This window comes from Oryctolagus cuniculus, chromosome 2, assembly GCF_051225735.1.
Source record: "Oryctolagus cuniculus isolate XC-2025 breed Fujian yellow rabbit chromosome 2, ASM5122573v1, whole genome shotgun sequence".
In the NCBI taxonomy this organism is placed as follows: domain Eukaryota; kingdom Metazoa; phylum Chordata; class Mammalia; order Lagomorpha; family Leporidae; genus Oryctolagus; species Oryctolagus cuniculus.
Genome location: NC_142868.1, coordinates 138,204,418 through 138,224,672, shown reverse-complemented (window position 1 = coordinate 138,224,672; position 20,255 = coordinate 138,204,418). Strand labels below are relative to the sequence as shown.

At 47.1% G+C, this 20,255-nt stretch overlaps 1 protein-coding gene across 15 annotated transcripts in view; it reads right to left on the bottom strand.

Moving 5' to 3' along the window:
• AAK1 (AP2 associated kinase 1) overlaps positions 1 to 7,274 on the bottom strand; it is a 185,675-nt gene extending 178,401 nt beyond the window's left edge. For all 15 annotated transcript variants that reach the window (XM_017340696.4, XM_070068960.2, XM_089326339.1 and 12 more), the window contains exons 1-2: positions 7,075 to 7,274; positions 6,384 to 6,791 (exon numbers count right to left, since the gene is read on the bottom strand). In XM_017340696.4, coding sequence (XP_017196185.3) covers positions 6,384 to 6,546 — 163 coding nt within the window. In that variant the 5' untranslated portion in view covers positions 6,547 to 6,791; positions 7,075 to 7,274. The remainder of the gene's footprint in view (positions 1 to 6,383; positions 6,792 to 7,074) is intronic.
• Positions 7,275 to 20,255: the final 12,981 nt, after the last annotated feature.

Here is a 20,255-nt window from a genome sequence, read left to right as displayed (position 1 = left end):
CGCCCAAGTCCTTGTGCCCCTGCACCCGCATGGGAGACCCGGAAGAGGCTTCTGGCTCCTGGCTTCAGATTGGCTCAGCTCCAGCCATTGCAGCCATTTGGGGAGTGAACCAGTGGACGGAGGACCTCTCACTCTCTCTGCCTTTCTCTCTCTGTGTAACTCTGACTTTCAAGTAAATAAATCAATCTTAAAAACAAAAATAAACTCTTCAGAACAACTTGCACTTCCCTGCTTTTATTTCTTTAGCCATGTTACTGCCTTATCCCAGAATGTTCTCCCTACCTTGTCTGTCCATCTAGCAATAAGTTCTCAGTATTGAAGACACATCACAAATGGCACCTCTCTTTGGCTTTCCTTGACTATTTCCCACCCCACAAAACTCATTTTTCCTTCAGGCCTGTGCCCTGGCCCTTTGACATCCCTGCGTTCTAGCACTTACAGCTCTTTGCTCCTGAGCGTGAGTTCCTTGAGGCAGAGCTCGTAGCTGCGTGATGCCTGGCACACAGCAAGTGCTCAGTATCAGATACTGAGTAAGGCAGTGGCAGATCCAACAGACCTTGATTTTCCAAATCATAACGCGGTGCTCCTTCCACCACACTGAAATCTGGCTCAGGGAAAGTAGACTGGGGCAAGTCTGCACTACCTCACAGTGCTGGATGCTACGGTTATAGGCAACACTGTTTCTATCGTTATTTCTTATCTCCTTCAGACGCAGATGTCACAGTTATCTCCTCAAGGCTCAGAAGTCATTCATCCTCCAGAGAGGGCAAGATGACGGTAAAAGCCATAGGAAGCATCAGCTTTGAAACATGGCAGGCTAAATGAGGGCTCTGGTGCAGTAATATTTTTATGTGTGTTCTACTGATATCTATGAAGCATTCCATGTGAACTCTACATGCTATTTTAGCTATTCAGGTACAAGTTTGTGCCTCCCTCACAACCTCCATTTAAAACCTACATAAACGGTTGCTATTTCTCCATCACCTCATTAAATGAGCTTGAATTTGTTAGGCCACAGAATAGATTTGACCATGGCAATTGCTTATTCTGGACTTCATTTCTGAATTCCAGATTTGGCTATATTTAGTAAAGCTATAACTGTCATTATGCCTGAAACCAGGAAGAAGACACCATTCACAAACCACCCCCTGAAAATCTGCAGTTGTCTAGAAAAAACCAGACTTCCCAGCAGGCAAAGACATCTGAAGTGGGAGGGATCAAACTAGTGTTTGCGTCAAGACAAGGCGTCAGGTGCTTGTAACTAATCTCTCTGGCTGGCGCTCAAGGGTCACCACATTCTTCTCCTCACTATACCTTCCGTTACCACCCCCTTCACTCCTCTATGTAGCAGTGGTTGTCTCACTTCCACTTGCTTCTGCTTCAAGCTTCTAGCCTCCTCTCTAACCTCTGGGACCACTCCTTCCCCATGCTAGCCACTCCCTTTCCCCATGATTAGCACAGGGCTGAGGTTCAGGAGGGGCACACTGCACATATCATAATTAATCAATAGTTATTCAGAAGTCCAAAGCCAGTGAAGAAGGCAGGCAGCAAGTAGAACAAGGAAGCAAATGTAAAAGAATTTTCATTCTACTAGTCTGTGTTCTTCTTTCATTAACTCTGAAGGGAAACTTGTACCAAACAAAATGGTCATGATCCATCAACACTCCTGAAACTTGCCACACCATTTCACCACTCTGCATCTGTGCATATGTTATTCTCTCTGCCTTGAAGGCCTTGGGTAACCCTGCACTGAAGGATCTGCTGCACAGTGTCCATTAATGTCATCTATGAGCCCTCATCCCCAGGCCCTTTCTCTTTACCATCTTATAACATCTTTTACCATCTGCTATATACCAAGGACTATGCTAAGCACTAGACACTTATCACAAGGTTATTTGTTATTTGTTGGTCTGTGAGTTCCTTAAGAGTCAGGCCCATATCCCACCCATTTTAATAGCCCTGGAAACTAATACAGGGCCTGCCACAAGAGGCATTAATAAATGTCCACTGGACGAATACATTCATGCATCATGTTGATACCTCCAAGGTTTAGGAGTGTATGCCTTATATGGATGTTGTCAGTGGTTCCACACACATTGTCAAGCTCCATTACCTTACTCTGCAGGTAGGAGAAACTTCCAAAGTTTACTGACAGGGACACTTTGCTGTTCTCATTAGCCCTAGACCTGTAGTCCTTTAGTGTAGGTGAGAAAACGGTTCTTGAGGAACCATTTGGTCCACCTTACATTGAATTGATACAGTTCAGGAACACTGTCCTGGACATGCAGGTACTCAACAAACATTTACTTATTGTTTAAAACTTAGATATGGGGCTGGTGTTGTGGCGTAGCAGGTAAAGCTGCCGTCTGTGACACCAGCATCCCGTATGGGCACCAGTTTGAGTTCCAGCTTAGCCTCCTTCTAATGCACCTGGGAAAGCAACAGAAGATGGCCCAGGTCCTTGAACGTTTGAACCCTGTGGGAGACCCACAAGAAGACCATGGTTCCTGGCTTCAGTCTGGTCCAGCCTTGGCCATTTTGGCCATTTGGGGAGTGAACCAGAAGATGGAAGATCTCTCTCTCTAACTCTGCTTTTCAAATAAATAAAATTTAATTGATTAATTTAAAACTTATATAAGGCCTCATATAGGTAAGGAAGTAGGATAAAAGCACAGTTTCTCAGCCCTTCCTTGAGCATCACTCCAGTTTTCCCATTGAGCTCATTCTGTAAATTTAAAGCAAATCTTCCCTTGACATCAAATGCTAATTAACTCAGACGTGATTTAGCATCTCATCATGGCATCTTGGCTGAGAAGGCTACAGAGAAAATATCCTCCTGATCACCCAGCCTACAGATGGCCACATCCTCTACACTCATGACTAAGCCTCTGCTGGACAAGTTGGTGAAACCAGGCCGGCAAGGCTGCCGCTGCTGTTGCTGCTTGAGAAATTGCCACCAACATTCTGTCTTGCCTAGCACCTGCTTCTTGGTACCTTGCAACCCCTCACTCTAAAGCATAGTGCAGGGATTCAATGGGATGTGGTGATAACTGGGTCTGTGCTTGAAGGCTCCCACGCCACCCTTTCCTAAAGTGCCCCTGGGTACTGGGTGCACAACACTCATCGTCCTTAGATAACTCCAGCTGGGACTGATAGAAAGGTCAGCACCTAGGCACTCAAAGAAAGAGGGTCCAGGGAAGGAGCATGGCTCCCACAAATACCTGATGGTCCTTCAAAGAGCTGGAGAGGCCTCTGCAAAGAACATCTGGTTCTGCCACCCACGATGGGGGAAAGGGATTGCTTCCAACTGTGGCCGCCAAACCAGCCTTCACATTCAACCCTCCTTAACTGTCAATATGAGGTAATGTTGCTGGTGCTATTCACTGAATGCCTGAAAAAGGTTAAATACTTTACATCTACTGCCTCATTCAGTCTTCAAGATTACCCTATGAGGCAATGGTTCTCAAACAAGAGCCTGGATCAGAATCTCAGCGGGGGATGCGGGGGTGGGGGGTGGATGGCATTGTGGTGCAGCAGGTAAAGTCACCGCCTACAATGCCAGAATCCCAAATGGGCACCAGTTCGAATCCCAGCTACTCCAATTCCAATTCAGCTCCCTGCTAATGACCTGGAAAAAGCAGCAGAAGATGGCCTAAGTGCTTGGGCCCCTGCACCATGTAGGAAACGCAGAAGAAGCTCCTGGCTCCTGGCTTCAGCCTGTCCCAGCCCAGGCCTTGGTGTTGCAGCCATTCGGGAAGTGAACCAGCTCTCTCTCCGTCTCTCTTTCTCTCTCTGTAAGTCTTTCAAAAAAATAAATAATCTTTTGTAAAAAAAGGAATCTCTCCAGGAACGTGTTAAAGCCCCACACTTAACAGTGTATGGAGTGAGGCCTGAGAATCTCTTTCCAACAAGCTCCCTGGTAATGAGGATGCTCCTGACCCAGCTCCACACTTTGAGAACTACTGTCGTAGGGTAAAAGAGATTCAAGAAAGGTTTAGACTGTCTCATCCAAGGTTCCACAACTAGCACAGACAGATTCAGAATTTGAACTCAGCTCTGTCTCTACATCAACACTAGTAACCAAGTCACTGGGTGTGTGAAGGTATGCCTTGTCCTTCCAAGCTCACTGGCAGCCCCTTCAAGGTATAGAGCATACTTTAGGACTCCCTCATTTCCTCTCAGTAGTACACTGAGACTTTGTAGGGGCTGCATAGACTTTGTATACTAGCTCCAACTGAGCTACACACTTCTAAAAGCCACAAATTCAAATTCAATTACAGCTACTAAAGAACATAAAGACAGTATTGCCAGACCCAGCTTTCCATAATACCTCTTGCTACCTGAGTCTTCCCCAATGCTGCCACCACACTGGCTAACTCCTATGCATTCCTCAGTCATTTCTCCTAGAAAACAATTCTTATATCCCTAAAACTGGGGGCAACTTGTGCCCTAAGCATATCTCCATGATGTCCCTTATCACTCTACTCCAGCATCTAGTACAATGCCATTTCCCCAAAGCCTAGCACAGTGCCTGGCATATCACAGGCACTACAAAACTGTTGAATAAAAAAAAATCAATGAATGAATACAACGCTGCAAGCCCTAAGTTCCACTTCAATATATCATCATGTATAATGCACAGTTCTCAGCGATGGACTCCAGTGAAGAGGAGAGCTGTCTAGATAATGAAGACCAGTCTTGCCTTTTCTTTTCCCCATCAGTCTTCTAAGACTTAGAGAACAGGCTCCACTTAGTGCAACACCGTCCATGATGAGACAACATTCTAGCTGAATAAATAAATGTTCCTGGACGCTGAAGTCAGCAGAGGCCATTAGAAGGGGAGGGAGCGCTTTGCCCTGTGTTCCTCCTGATGTGTCTCACACACACTCCTTCTCTACTTCACCATCCCACTGCAGTCAAGGGCTTTGGCACAGGGATGAAAGAGACAGATCAGACTCAAGGGTGCAGATCTGGCAGCAGGCACAGAAGCATCTCCTATCCTGCACCAAAGCCCACAAGGAAGGATCCAGAGCGATGGTGACTCAGGCCCCGGATTAAGTCCAGCTAGAACAGTACTGGGAATGAAAAAGAGCAAGAATTTCACAAGGACGTGAACTGTCAGATAACTATTTTAAAACAGTGTTTTTAAAGTGAAGCCTTCAACCATGCCCTGGCAACCTGGGCCCTGTTGAATCCTGGGCATACACAAGCTCAAAGCCACAGACAGCTTCTTCCTCTTCCCAACCCACCCACCAGCCTGCAACGCTCACCATGACAGGCACTTCCCAGGCCCACGGAGGGACCCTTGCTTCAGCCTTAGCTTGCAAAAGGTTTCCTTTCTAAAGGGGCCTCCTTGCTGCCCTTCGTCCCCAAGGCACTCTTCCCCACCACCATGTTGCAGGAAGAGGACTCCTGCTTCCCCCAACCCCTCAGTCTATAACACAACCTATGGCAGGTTGGCCCATTCAATTAGTTTGAATTGCTTCATGCCAAGGAAATTGCTGCTTTTATTAAAAATAAAAGCACACTAGGCAGGCAATGAGCTGTGAAAAGTGTGAGTTCGGCATAATTATGAAGGTCGAGGTTAAGGTTACCCAAAGAGACAGGCAGAGGTTTTCCAAAAGCCTAGGGGATCAAGATACGCATCTACGTGAGTACAGATACCCAGACAAGCAAGAAATTTACACCCCACATCTAAATAACACCCTCTCCAACAGAGGAAAACCAAAGTAAGAGCCACTCCGGAGTAATTCTTCTCTGGGTTAAAAAAATAAATAAATAAATAAAATTAAAAGCTAAAATGGGAGGAAGAGGGGCCTACCAGATTGAACTCCAAATCACCACGCTGATTTTCTATCATGTCTGCTACCCTGAGGAGCTGATTCTAGCTGGGTCGGGAAACAAATCCACCAGGAGCCTTGAAAACATCCCCATCCTCCCAAAATCCGCTCACAGAAGTGGGAAAGTTGGGCAGAAGGAGAAAGCTTTCTTTTAAAAGGCCCCCCACCTCTCATCCCCACCCTTCCGCCTCCCACCTCTCAAGTTTTAGGGGATGACAAGCCCACCACCCGGCATTGCACCTAACGCTCTTCACTCCACCAAGGGCTGCTCAGTTTGTCGGCGGCTGGCTTCCCAGCATGTTTGTTTTCTAAAATAAAATGCCACCAAGGTAAACAATTGCAGCCTTCTCCCCCCCTCCCCAAAAGCCCTGTCACTTTCAGATCTCGGATTTAAATCTCTCAAGGACAATGACTCACAGGGCCAGAGAAGGGGGGAAGGGAGGGTCAACTGGTAAAAACCCATTCATACATTCAACAACTGGAGACCACAGTCCTGCCACATCAGCACAAGATTTCAATCCCCGGCGCGGAGTCCCACCGTACCTTCCGCCAGCACCTCGTCCACGGTGACCTGCTGTCGCCCGATGCCGAAGACCCTTCCGATGTAGCCACTGCCCAGGCCCGACGTGCTGCCCCCTCCTCCGCTGGAGCCCGAGCCCAGGCCAGAGCTTCCCTGCTCGCGCCGGGAGTCGAAAAACTTCTTCATCTTGCAAATGGGAAGCAGCAAAACAAAATACCAACGGTTTCTAGATTTTTTTCTTCCCTTTTTTTTTTTTTTTTTTTTTAAGAAAACAGATCCAAGGATTTCTTCTCGGATTTCAGCTCGCTGAGGAGCCACCCGAGCCCGGCCGTGGGGGCGGGGGCGAGGGAGGATGCGATCGGAATATGCGTGTCAGTCGCGCCGCGGGTCCCCTCCTCCTCCTCCGGAGGGCGATTCGTGTAAGTTTAGACCTGTGATGACAGAGGAAGAGACAGGATGAATCAGGAACACACTTAGAAATTCACTGCTGAGTCCTAATGCGAGCAAAAGCCATCACCCTGGAGAAAGGCTTCATGCATTTTCCCGGCGAGAAAAACGCACCCCCGGCCCCAGAACCCGGGACTCCCGTGTCTAAAGCTCCTGGAGAGACGGGATACGGGCCGCTCCGGGCAGCGCTGACCGCGCCGGGCACTGCCTCCCCTTCGTCCCCGGTCTCCCCGCCGCCCCGCGGGGCAGCATCCCCGCGGCACCCACTTGAGACTGTTCGGCGGCCGGCGCTCAGCTACCAGCCCCGCAACATTGTCACGGCCGCCGGGCCGGCCTGCGTCGCGGAGAGGAGGCGGCGCTGCAGCGAGAGCCGGGGCCGCGTTTGGCGCCCGCCCGCCCGCCAGCTGATCCCCGGAGCGCCCGGCGGAGACTGACCCGCCGCCCCTCCCCCGCGCGCGCTCCCGCCCGGCTCCATCCACCCAACCAGGAAGTGAACCGCCGCCGGAAGTGCCTCTCGGGGCGGCGCGCCGAGAGGCCGGGACCGCTTCTGCGACCCCAGCTCTGTCGCGACTGTCGGGAAGGGGTCAACGGCTAGAAGCGGGCCGAGGAAACGGGGTCTCAAGGCAGAAAGAGTTTTTGGGAAAGAACATTGATAGCGCCCGGCCCGCAGGGCACCCTGGGAATGGTAGTTCGGCTCAGGCCGACGACTGGACTACAACTCCCAGGATGCCCCTGGAGGAGCGGGCGAGGCAGCACCCGTGGCCTCTGCGGCCTGGAAGGTGGTTAGTGGGGTGCTGCATATTTAGGGTTTAGGTTATGTAAACACATCCGGTAAAAGAAAGTGCCTGGGACTAGGTTTACCCGCTGCTGCACGTTCCACACTTCTGGAACCATCTTATTTGCAGCCTGGCCTCCTGGCACAAGGGATTCTGGGAGTTGTGGTTTCTCACGGATGGAGGCTGACACCTGAAGGACGCTTGCTTAACCGCGGAGCCCCAAGCGGCTCCAGCGGGGCTTCCCGACGTCAACTGAACAGACGGTGGGAGAGGGCGATCCAGGTGCTTGTATCGGCGGTTGGTTCAGGCCACACCGGAACGCCAGCTCTGAAATAAGTGAAACCGGTGCGGTTCCGTCCCCAAGCTGATGGGCTGCTCTGGCTCCCGGATGATACTAAGATTCAAACCAAGAAACGGCTCAAGGTTGTGTGCAAGGCAGATCCTAGGAAAACGAAAGACCCAGCCGTTGGCTCGGCCCTGGACTTCGGGGCTTGTCAGTCCACAGGGTAGCCCTCCATGCCTTTGTTGACTTTCACTCACTCTTTTCCACACAAGAACCCTGGGCTGACCTCTTTCTCACTTCAAGATTCTTCCCTGGATGTTTATTTTACCATAATACCGCCTCAGTGCCCAGAATATGTGATTTGCACCTGCTAAACATGGCAGATTCTGAAAGCCATTTGGAACCCTTCTCTTACACTAGATTCTCCGAGGTGAGGCTGAAGGTGTTGCCAAATCCCTGCCCTTCCCCAAAAAGATCCGTGAGTTTCCTAACCCCTGAATATGGGCTATTTCTCACCTCCACCCTCTGTCCCCACTCCCTAATGCTGCGACAGCCCTTTTGACTTGTAATTCATTCTACAATTTTTCCCCCCAGTGGGCACTTGAAGAGAGGAGAGAAAGAGTCTCAGGAAAGAAATGTTCTTGCTTCTCTCTGATCTGAATATTGAGCTGAGCTGGACTGAGCTGGCTGTGGCAGTTCCTGCTGCTGGGGCTGCTGCTGTGTTTTCTTGTTTCAAGTAGTGCCATTGTAATTAAACTGCCTGTGCAGAGATACCATCTCTTCTTCCGGAGAGAGTCAGTGCTGTCACTGCGGGTTCACAAATTCATGCCGCCACCTCTAGGGTGAAAAGCAGCACCTGCTAAAACATTCCCTCAAAGGAAGCCCACAGAGGCATGTTCCTCTCGCTTGCCTTAAAAGGCTACATTTTTGTCGAAGGAAGTTGGGAATAGATCTTAAAATAGATGAGAAAGTTCATTTGGCTCATTGTCCCCCATTTTTCTCAGCAGCACCTATAGGTCTCACATAATTTTTTCAGGTCCTAGAGTTTGATTCTGGGTCAGTTTTCACTTTTGTAGGCTTTTCTGTGTCCAGACTAGGCCAGAGTTACCCAAATCTCAAGTCTTGCTTCAGAGATACAAAACTGCCCATAGGAGTAGAAGTAGCTAATGTGTATTTATTTGAACATGCACCTCAATACTTTGATCAAAATCCTAGGGAAGACTGAATTCCTTGCTTTTCATTCTCTCAGAGACAGATAGTAATGATAAATACACAGGTTTTTTTGTGTTATATATTATTTAATCCTTACAACACCCTATTAAAAAAAGTATTACTATTCATTTTATAGGTGAAGAAAAGGAGCAAATAGAAAAGTGACTTGCCCAAAATCACACTGATCATAACAGGCAAAGCCAGGGTTCAAATTCAAATATCTTGGCCTCAAAGCCTGGTTGCTTACCTGGCCACACTACCCTATCTAGTTAGAAAGAGCAAGCAAACTGATCAAGTGAACTACTGAGAACAGAGACACACCTATAGGCAGTGCAAACCAACACACAGGAAACCTCTGCCATACATGGCAATGACCCAAGAAGGCTTGGATCTCAGGACCTATTTTTCTCAACCATAAAATCGGAGCTTTCTGACAACTCTTAGTAAATCTTTAGTTCCTGAGTACAAAGAAAGCACAGATAAATCACTAATCTCAAAACTCCTAATATGGGGCCACCTACAAAGCTGGCAGTCCCTTAGAGGAGTGCCAGCTCGAGTCCCAGCTGTTCTGCTTCTGATTCAGCTCCCTGCTAATGCACTTGGGAAGGTAGCAGAAGATGGCCCAAGAAATTTGGTCCCTGCCACCCACACGGGAGACCTGAATGGAGCTCCTGGCTCCTGGCTTTGGCCTGGCCCAGCCTCAGCTGTTGCAGCCATTTGGGGAGAGACCATTGGATGGAAGATACTGCTCGCTTGCTCTCTGTCTTTATCTCTATATTGCTCTCTCCCCCTTTTCTACCTTTCAAATAAATAAATCTTTTTTTAAAGCCTCTTGCCACACTTCCTTCCAAATATAATTTTTCCCAACTTGCCTTGCATTCCTACTCAAATTTGTGTGTATAGTGTCATCTCAAATACCTCAAAATCAGGGAACATCATAAAATCTCAACATCTTATATAATAGTAGATACAGAGTGTATTCTTGCCAATTTTTTAAATAATTGTCTTCACACTAATTATGACAAAAAGAGCAATCTGATGAAAGTAGAGAGACTGAAGTATTCTAGATCAGGTGAGCTTTTTAAAATAAGTCCAAGGGGGCTGGCGCTGTGGCATAGTGGGTAAAGCCGCAGCCTGCAGTGCCAGCATCCCATATGGGCACCAGTGCAAGTCCTGGCTGCTCCACTTCCAATCCAGCTCTCTGCTGTGGCCTGGGAAAGCAGTGGAAGAAGGCCCAAGTCCTTGGGCCCCTACACCCACATGGAAGACCCAGAAGAAGCTCCTGGCTCCTGCTTCAGATCGGCCCAGATCCAGCTGTTGTAGCCAATTGGGGAGTAAACCAGCAGATGGAAGACCTCTCTCTCTGCCTCTGCCTCTCCTTCACTCTCTGTGTAACTCTGAATTTCAAATAAATAAATAAATCTTTAAAAAAAAATAAAATAAGTCCAAGAGATGCTAAGGATAAACGCCCAACTAAACAGATTAGGAGGCCAGTGCGGCGGCTCACTGGGCTAATCCTCCGCCTGTGTCGCCGGCACCCTGGGTTCTAGTCCCAGTTGGGGCACCAGATTCTGTCCCCGGTTGCTCCTCTTCCAGTCCAGCTCTCTGCTGTGGCACGGGAAGGCAATGGAGGATGGCCCAAGTGCTTGGGCTCCTGCACCCGCATGGGAGACCAGGAAGAAGCACCTGGCTCCTGGCTTCAGATCGGCAGAGCGCACCGGCCATAGCAGCCATTTGGGGAGTGAACCACCAGAAGGAAGACCTTGCTCTCTGTCTCTCTCTCTCTCACTGTCTAACTCTGCCTGTACAAAAAAAAAAAAAAAAAAAAAAAAAGAGAGAGAGATTAGGAAAGGACACTGACATTTACAATATTTACAATGTATCTTTCATACAAAGTATGTCAGTTACTGTGTTAATCAGGGAATTTGTTATTTTGGTTAATGCACTGATGCCTCCAGGCAAAATGGATACTATGACCTCTTCTGTTATACTGTTACCCCCAACTTTACAGCTGGACGGTGAAGATGGTGAAGATGTCCGTGGTGAACAGAAACCCAGGGGCCAGCATTATGGTACAGTGGGTTAAGTCCCCACCTGCAACACCACCATCCCATATGGTGTCTGGTTCGAGTCCTGGCTGCTCTACTTCCCATTTTAACCCCTACAACAGCCAGGGCTGAGCCAAACTGAAACCAAGAACCTGGAACTCAATCCAGGTCTTCCATATGGTTGCACATTACTGGGGAGCTGGACCAGAAGCAGAGTTGGAATTGACCTCAGGCACTCCTGTGTGGGACATGGGCCTCCCAAGCAGTGTCTTAGCTGATGTGCTGCACACCTGCCTCCATCCAGGTGATTCTGATACGCAGTCAAGTTTTAGAACCATTGTTTAGCAGAAGGGAACTTCTAAAGGCTGTTTTCAGTTAAAAAGAACATATCGATTTTGATTTAGTTTTCTGGATAGAAATAACTATATGCACATTAAAGAAGGTATAAAGAAGAAAATTAAAATTGGCTGCAATTCTACCCCTCAGAAAAAAATGCTATTGACTTAGGCGAGTGACGTAAGTCCTGTGCCTGTTTCCTCATCTATAAAATAAACATAATGTTGATACCTACCTCATTGGACTGGTCTGAGGATTAAATGAAGTAATGCATATAAAACATTTAGACCAGAGCCCGAGACCTAACATCTAATAAACATTAAAAAATAAATAAAGTGAAAGGGCAGGTGTTGTGGCACCATAAGTTAAGCTGCCTTCTGGGGCACCCACATCCTATATTGAAGTGCTGTGTTCAAGTCCCAGCTTCTTGCTAATGTGTACTCTGTGAGGCAGCACATGATGGCTCCAGTATTTAGGTCCTTGCTACCCGTGTGGAAAACCTGGATTGAGTTCTGGGCTCCCAGCCTTGGCCTGATTTAGCCCTGGTTATTGTGGGCATTTGGGGAGTGAACCAGCATATGGAAATTCTCTCTCTCTAGGTCTGTCTTTTAAACAAACTTTAAAAAATCATTTTTTTAAATAAATAAAACTAAAAGAAAAGGTAAAATGGCTAGGTACTCAATTCCTGTACACAATTTTTCCCTTCAAATTTTGTAAACTTCTCCATTGTCCTCTAATGCTTATTGATATGGAAAAGTCCAAAACCTTCCTTGTTTTTGTTCCTTTGTGGTAAATTTTATTGTAGGATACTTTACCATTAAAATTCAAAACTTTCACAAGGATAGGACTAGGTCAGGCGTAGGGAACGTCCAGCCCACAGGCTGTATAAGGCCTGCAAAATCATTGAGTCTGGCCCTGCCGAGGCAACTGCAGGTGAGACTCAAAATTCTATACATCTCCAGCAGAGGCTAATTTTTTTAATCCTTTTTTTTTTTTTTTTGACAGGCAGAGTTAGATAGTAAGAGAGACAGAGAGAAAGGTCCTCCTTCTGGTGGTTCACCCCCCAAATGGCCGCTATGGCCGGCGCACTGTGCCAATCCGAAGCCAGGAGCCGGGTGCTTCCTCCTGGTCTCCCATGCAGGTGCAGGGCCCAAGCACTTGGGCCATCCTCCACTGCACTCCCGGGCCACAGCAGAGAGCTGGACTGGAAGAGGGGCAACCGGGACAGAATCCGGAGCCCCAACTGGCTAATTTTTTTTAAAGTTTTTTTTTTTAAAGATTTATTTATTTATTTGAAAGTCAGAGTTACACAGAAAGAGAAGGAGAGGCAGAGAAAGAGAGGTCTTCCATCTGCTGGTTCACTCCCCAATTGGCTACAATAGCCAGAGCTGCACCAATCTGAAGCCAGGAGCCAGGAGCTTCTTTCGGGTCTCCTACGTGGGTGCAGGGAGCCAAGGACTTCTACTGCTTTCCCAGGCCATAGCAGAGAGCTGGATTGGAAGTAGAGAGCTGGGTCTCAAACTGGCACCCATATGGGATGCCAACACTGCAGGTGGTGGCTTAAACTGCTATGCCATAGCGCCGGCCCCCAGCAGGCTAATTTTTAAGCTGATCACTTTGTATCACCCACAAATGATGCTATAAATTTCCACATGACCCTTGGCAGAAAAAAGTTTCCCTAGTCCTGGGCTAGGTAATAGTTTCAGACGTTGTTTTACCTCAGAGTAGTTGTCTTCTACAATCTATTTCCATACAATCTTGATTATTTGCTTTAATTTTCTTTTTTTAAGTTTTCATGTATACCAACATTACCTATGACATAGTCTAAAGAATTGAAGCGTTCCATGTAGTTGGTTGTGAAGGACAGCAGGCTCCAGCCCCTTTCTCTCCTATTCCTCCCTTCCAGGAAGTAATAACTTTCACCTGTCTTGGATGCTTATTTTGGTATTTTATTTTATTTATTTGAAAGGCAGAGTTGGTGGAGGAGCGGGGCATGAAAAGAGAGAGAGAGAGAGAGATCTTCCATCCACTGGTTCACTCTGCAAATGCTGGGCCAATCAAAGTCAAGAGCCAGGAGCTTCCTCTGGTTCTCCCACATGCGTGCAGGGGCCCAAGGACTTGGGCCATCTTCTGCTGCTTTCCCAGGCACATTAGCAGGGAGCTGGATCAGACGTGGCATAGCTGGGACATGAACCCACAGCTTTACCAGCTACACCACAACACCAGCCTCTAAATGATATGTCTTTATTGCTACCTCTGGATTTTTTTTACTTTTTGTGATAATCTATTGCTTCCTCACTAGGGTACAAAATAACTTAGCTTTCAGGAATCCACTACTTGTCTTTTTTTTATTTATTTATTTACTTATTTATTTGAGAGATAGAGACAGACAAATATCTTCCTTCCATTGGTTCACTCCCCCAAATGCCCACAACAGCCAGGACTGGGCCAGGCTTAAGCCAGGAGCCGAGAACTCCATCCAGCTACATGGGTAACAGGGACCTAAGTACTTAAGCCATCACTGCTGCCTCCCATGGAAGGTGGAATCAGCAGTGGAGCTGGAACTTGAACCCAGACCTCTGATGTTGGATGTGGGCATCCCAAGCAGTGTCTTAACCACTGCACCAAACGCCTGTCCCAGATGCTTTCTTAAGTTGGGACTCAATCTTTTTGTTTTGAAAAACCTGTTGAATTGACTGGAGTGGGCACTTTAACGAGTTGAATGGAGAAGGTATATTTGTTATATTTGACATAAAATATAGGCTGAGGTTCCTGAGACGGTCGGGGGAGCAGTGTGAACATTCCTGGCCCATCCATGTTAAGGAAACATCTGCTCTTGAGATCTTTTCTCCATTAGTCCCTAGCCTCCGAATTGAATCCCTTAGCCACAGAGGTTGTTTTGACCCTAAGGGTGCAGTCTATGTGTAAGGAACAACAGGAAGCTGTGCCTCAGCCACACAGGGACCACATCTAGATTCTGGGCTCTGCATCCAGGACTGTATGAGCAAATAATCAGAGACTCTGTCTCTATCTCTCTCTCACTTGTGACTCTGCCTTTAAAATAAATAAATGTTTTAAAAAGTACTTATTTGAGAGACAGAAAGACAGACAGACAGACACTGGGACAGAGATCTTCCATCTGCTGGGAGCTAAGAACTCCAAGGGTTCTAATCACTTGAGTCATTACCTGTTGCCTCCCAGCACACTAGAAGGAAGTTGGAATTGGGAGCCAAGAAGGGCTCAAACCCTGGCACTCTGATATGGGATGCAGGCATCCCAACCAGCATCTCAACTGCCAGGCCAAATGCCTTCCCAAGTGGGGAGACTACGAATAATCATTCTGGGACAACAAACATTAACTTAACTGGGTAAGCTGGAACATAGATGGTTGCCTCATCCTTAGATTTCTCTCTATGGGCCCACCTGGCAAATGACCTCCTGCACCTCTCTCTCCTTAAGTGTAATATGCCCCTAATTCCCAAATCCCAGGCACCATATGCTTCACAGGATAGCCCAGCAATTGCACCTGGCCCTCTTATGCCAGCATTTCCTAAATCGTTCCTGGAAGTTGACTTTTGCTTGGAAACTGTGACTTGCCCTCTTGCCCAAACTGAGGCTTCCACCAGTCACTGTATCCCCCAGAGCGTACTTCTGAGGGTCGGGAGCCAGTTTTCAGCCACACCTCTGTGAGGACGTTTAAAATCTGAGGCATGGTCATGACAATTGAATGATTAAATGAGGCATTGGCCCCAATTCACTAGAAACATCAGCACTGACTGCTTCTCTGCAAATGTCTTCCAGATCTTTCTCTAGTGCACTTTGTATAACAAGAGCACAGGGATTAAGCCACAGCAGAAATCCAGTGTTCCAGCTGGGTTTCTATTGGAAGCAACTGTGAAATCACACATTATTTGTGAATTATTACAGCGGTCTTCAAATGTTTTTTTTTTCTGACATAACACTACAGTTAATTTTGTAATCCCATAATTCTCACATACATTTTTTAAAAGATTTTTTTATTCATTTGAAAGACAGAGATACATACAGAGAAGATGAGAAGGGCAGCAGTGTGGGGGGAGAATATTTTCCATCCACTGGTTCACTCCCCAAATGGCTGCAATGGCCTCTGCTGGGCCAGGCTGAAGCCAGGGGCCCTGAGCTTCTTCCAGGTCTCTCACGTGGGTGTCAGGGGCCCAAGCCTTGGGCCATCTTCCACTGTTTTCTCAGGCATATTAGCAAGGAGCTGGATCAGGAATGGAGTAGCTGGGACTCAAACCGGTGTCCATATGGGATGCCAACATGGCAGGTGGAGGCTTAACCTTCTGTGTCACAGCACCGGTCCCTCTCACATCCATTTTGAAGTTCACATATTGAAATTTTCATCATACATCTAATTGCAAAGGATACAATTTTAGGCATCTTGTAGGTGTTACGTAATTATAGCTATAAAATAAAACTTGTATCACTCTCTTAAATGGAGGCAATGGAGATTCAATACTACATATTCAGTGGAAGGGCCAGTGTTGTGGTACAGCATCCTAAGCCGTAGCTTCTGATGCCAGCATCCCATATCTGTTTGCCAGTTTGAGTCATAGCAGCTCTGCTCCAATCCAGCTCCCTACTAATGTGCCTGGGAAGGCAGTGGATCATGGCCCAGATGCTTGGGCCGCTGCACTCACATGAAAGACCAGCATGGAGTTCCAGGCTCCTGGCTTTGTCCTGACCCAGACTTGGCTATTGTAGCCATTTGGGGAGATCTCCCAGTGAATGGAAGATCTCTCTCTCTCTCTCTCTCTCTCTCTCTCTCCTTCCCCTCTCTCTCTTTGTTGCTCTGCCTTTTGAATAGATTAATCTCACAAAAAATTCAATGGAATAGGGGCCAGCATTGTGGTGTAACAGCTAAAGCTGCTGTCTACAATGCCAGCATCCCATATGGGCACTGGTTGGAGACCTGGCAGCTACACTCTCAATCCAGCTCCCTGCTTATGGCCTGGGAAAACAGCAAAAGATGGCCCAAGTCCTTGGGCTCCTGCCACCCACATAGGAGAGCCAGAAGAAGCTCCTGGCTACTGGCTTCTGCCTGGCCCTGGCTGTTGTGGCCATTTGGGGAGTCAACCAGCTGATGGAAAATTTCTGTCTCCCCTTCTCTCTCTCTGTAACTATGCCTTTCAAGTAAATAAATAAATCTTTAAAAGAAGAATTCAATGGAATATATCATCACCTATTTAAGAATACTTAAACTTGGGGGCTGGCGCTTTGGCGCCATGGGCTAAAGCCTGGCCTGAAGCACCGGCATCCCATATGGGTGCCAGTTCTAGTCCCGGCTGCTCCTCTTCCCATCCAGCTCTCTGCTGTGGCCTGGGAAAGCAGTAGAGGATGGCCCAAGTCCTTGGGACCCGGCACTCACGTGGAGACCCAGAGGAAGATCCTGGCTCCTGGTTTCAGATAGGCGCAGCTCTGGCCGTTGCGGCCATCTGGGGAGTGAACCAGCAGATGGAAGACCTCTCCCCCCCACCCCCGCCCCACTCCGCCTCCCATCTCTCTGTGTAACTCTTTCAAATAAAAAATAAATCTTTAAAAAAATACTTAAACTCTTCCAACAGTTAGAAATTTTACATTGTTCCTGTTTCTTCTAGAACACTTACACTTACTTCTTTTCTTTTAAACTTCTTTTTTTTTTTTTTTTTTGACAGGCAGAGTTAGACAGTGAGAGAGAGAGAGACAGAGAGAAAGGTCTTCCTTCCATTGGTTCACCCCACAAATAGCCGCCACAGCCGGCGCGCTGCACCAATCTGAAGCCAGGAGCCAGGTGCTCCCTCCTGGCCTCCCATGCGGGTGCAGAGCCCAAGCACTTGGGCCATCCTCCATTGCCTTCCTGGGCCACAGCAGAGAGCTGGACTGGAAGAGGAGCGACCGGGACAGAACCGGGGCCCCAACCAGGACTAGAACCTGAGGTGCTGGCGACACAGGTGGAGGATTAGCCTCGTGAGCCGCAGCACCAGCCTTTCATTTTGTTTTAATGTGAAAGGCAGAGAGACAGAGAAAGAAGAAGACAGAAGCAGTTAGAACCATCCTTGGTTCACTCCCCAAATGCCCATAACAGTTAGGGCTGGACCAGGACAAACCCAGAGTCCTGGAACCCCATTGGAACTCCCACATGGGTGACAGGGATCCACATACTTAAGCCATCACATGCTGGCTTCCAGGGTGTGCATTTGGAGGAAGCTGGAACTGGAAGCAGAGCCAGGACTTGAACCCAGGCACTCTGATATGGGATGTGGGCATCTTAACCTCTGTACCTAATGCCCTCTCCTAGAACATGTATTTCTACTCCTTCCAAGATTTTATTCTAAACAAATGTAATTTTATGCTGGGAATTCTTTCATTGATTGTGTCATTATAATTCTCTGCAACAAAACATGGATCCATGTGTAACTTTAAGCATTTTCCTGTGAATTCAAATGTTTTCTGGTTGAGTCTTTCTCCATGAGGTTTTTCCTATGGCCACATGGTGGGAGATGCTTCCTATAGTAACCGCGGTTTGCTTTATTCACAGGGCTATTTGTCAGGTCTGCCAGAAGGAACTATAAGACATTTACTGAAAGCATGAAAGACATACTAATATTTTCACTTACATTTTTTCTTATAGATTGACTTATGATAACTATTCGTTTTGTACCATCATTAGAACTACACAAATATGATAACAGATTTTGATGACACAAAGTAAAAATATTGAATATTAGAAGTACATTTCTTCAGAGATTAGTGGAACTTTCCAGAATTTAGTTAATTTCATCCTCTCTATTCATACGGAAGTACTGGGAAAAGTTGCATGGTACATAAATGAATGGAGCTTTAGGACCCTTTTAAAAGTCTATTCAAAGCAAAGAAATGGAAACCGCTGCCTGCAGAAGTTCATCATAGTCACCGAAGCCTTTCATGTCCTCACCTTCTGGGAACTGCATCAATCGATTTTACCAAGATTTAGCAAGTGGCTGCTATTATTCCCCCTTAGAAAATCTTGTTAAACTCAATGTTCTCAGAATGGGTTGAGAAAATAGAAATAATACTAATTTTATTTTTAAAGATTTATTTATATATTTGAAAGGCAGAATTACAGAGAGAGAGAGAAAGAGAGAGTCTTCCATCTGCTTGTTCATTCACCAAATGGCTGCAACAGCCAGAGCTGGGCTGGGCAGATCCAAAGCCAGGAACCAGGAGTTTCTTCCAGGTCACCCACAAGGGTGCAGGGGTGCAAGGACTTGGGCTATCTTCCACTGTTTTCCCAGGCCATAGCAGAGAGCTGGATTGGAAGTGGAGCAGCCGGGACTTGAACTGATGCCCATATAGGATGCCAGCACTGCAGGCAGCGGCTTTACCCACTACGCCACAGTGCTGGCCCCAATAATACAAATTTTTAAAAGTGCCTTCGTCCATGCAATATCTCTTGGTAAAATGTTATTCTCAGGGTGTAATTTTTTTTATTGGACCAAAACTCAAGAGGTGTCGATTTTCTCATTTAATAGATGAAATGTCTTCCATATAATATAATTAATAAAGTTAGTTCTGTCTGTCAAACCAACCAGGTAAGATGGACTTTATGAGAAAGAAGTCTACCTCACTCTTTAAAAAAAAAAAAAAAAATTTATTGGCCGGCGCTGTGGCTCACTAGGCTAATTCTCTGCACTGCGGCGCTGGCACACCGGGTTCTAGTCCCAGTCGGGGCGCCGGATTCTGTCCCGGTTGCCCCTCTTCCAGGCCAGCTCTCTGCTGTGGCCCGGGAGTGCAGTGGAGGATGGCCCAGGTGCTTGGGCCCTGCACCCCATGGGAGGCCAAGATAAGTACCTGGCTCCTGCCATCAGATCAGCGCGGTGCGCCGACCACGGCAGCCATTGGAGAGTGAACCAACGGCAAAAGGAAGACCTTTCTCTCTGTCTCTCTCTCTCACTGTCCATTCTGCCTGTCAAAAAAAAAAAAAAAAAAAAGATTTATTTATGTGAAAGAGTTACACAGAGAGATGGGAGGCAGAGAGAGAGAGAGAGAGAGAGAGAGAGAGAGACAGCGCAGTGCCGATCCGAAGCCAGGAGCCAGGATCTTCCTCCAGGTCTCCCACCTGGGTGCAGGGGCCCAAGGATTTGGGCCATCTTCTACTGCTTTCCCAGGCCATAGCAGAGAGCTGGATGGGAAGCGGAGCAGCTGGGTCTCGAACAGGTGCCCACGTGGGATGCCGGTGCTTCAGGCCAGGGCGTTAACCCACTGTACCATAGCACCAGCCCCATACCTTACTCTTTCTTCTGACTTAATTTTCAATACATGTGTGCTCATATATGTTTCAAGAAAGGTTAGGAACTATTGAGAAATAAATTATTGATAGTATCTAGAAAATTATTAAATTATTAAAGACAAGGTTAAAATAACAGATCTCATGTAATTGGTTTTTCCATTTTATTTTATAAAACAAGGTGAAAAGATTATGCTGGGGCCAGCACTGTGGCGTAGAAAATTAAGCCTCCGCCTGCAGTGCCAGAATCCCATATGGGCACCAGTTCGTGTCCTGGCTGTTCCACTTCCAGTCCAGCTCCCTGCTATGGCTTGGGAAAACAGTGGAAGATGGCCCAAGTGCTTTTGGGCCCCTGCACCCATTTGGGAGACCCCAAAAAAAGCAGCGGATGGAAGACTCCTCTCTCTCTCTCTCTCTCTCTCTCTCTGCTTCTCCTTTCTCTGTTTAACTCTGACTTTCAAATAAATAAATAAATCTTAAAAAAAAAAAGAAAGTATGTAACATTTTAT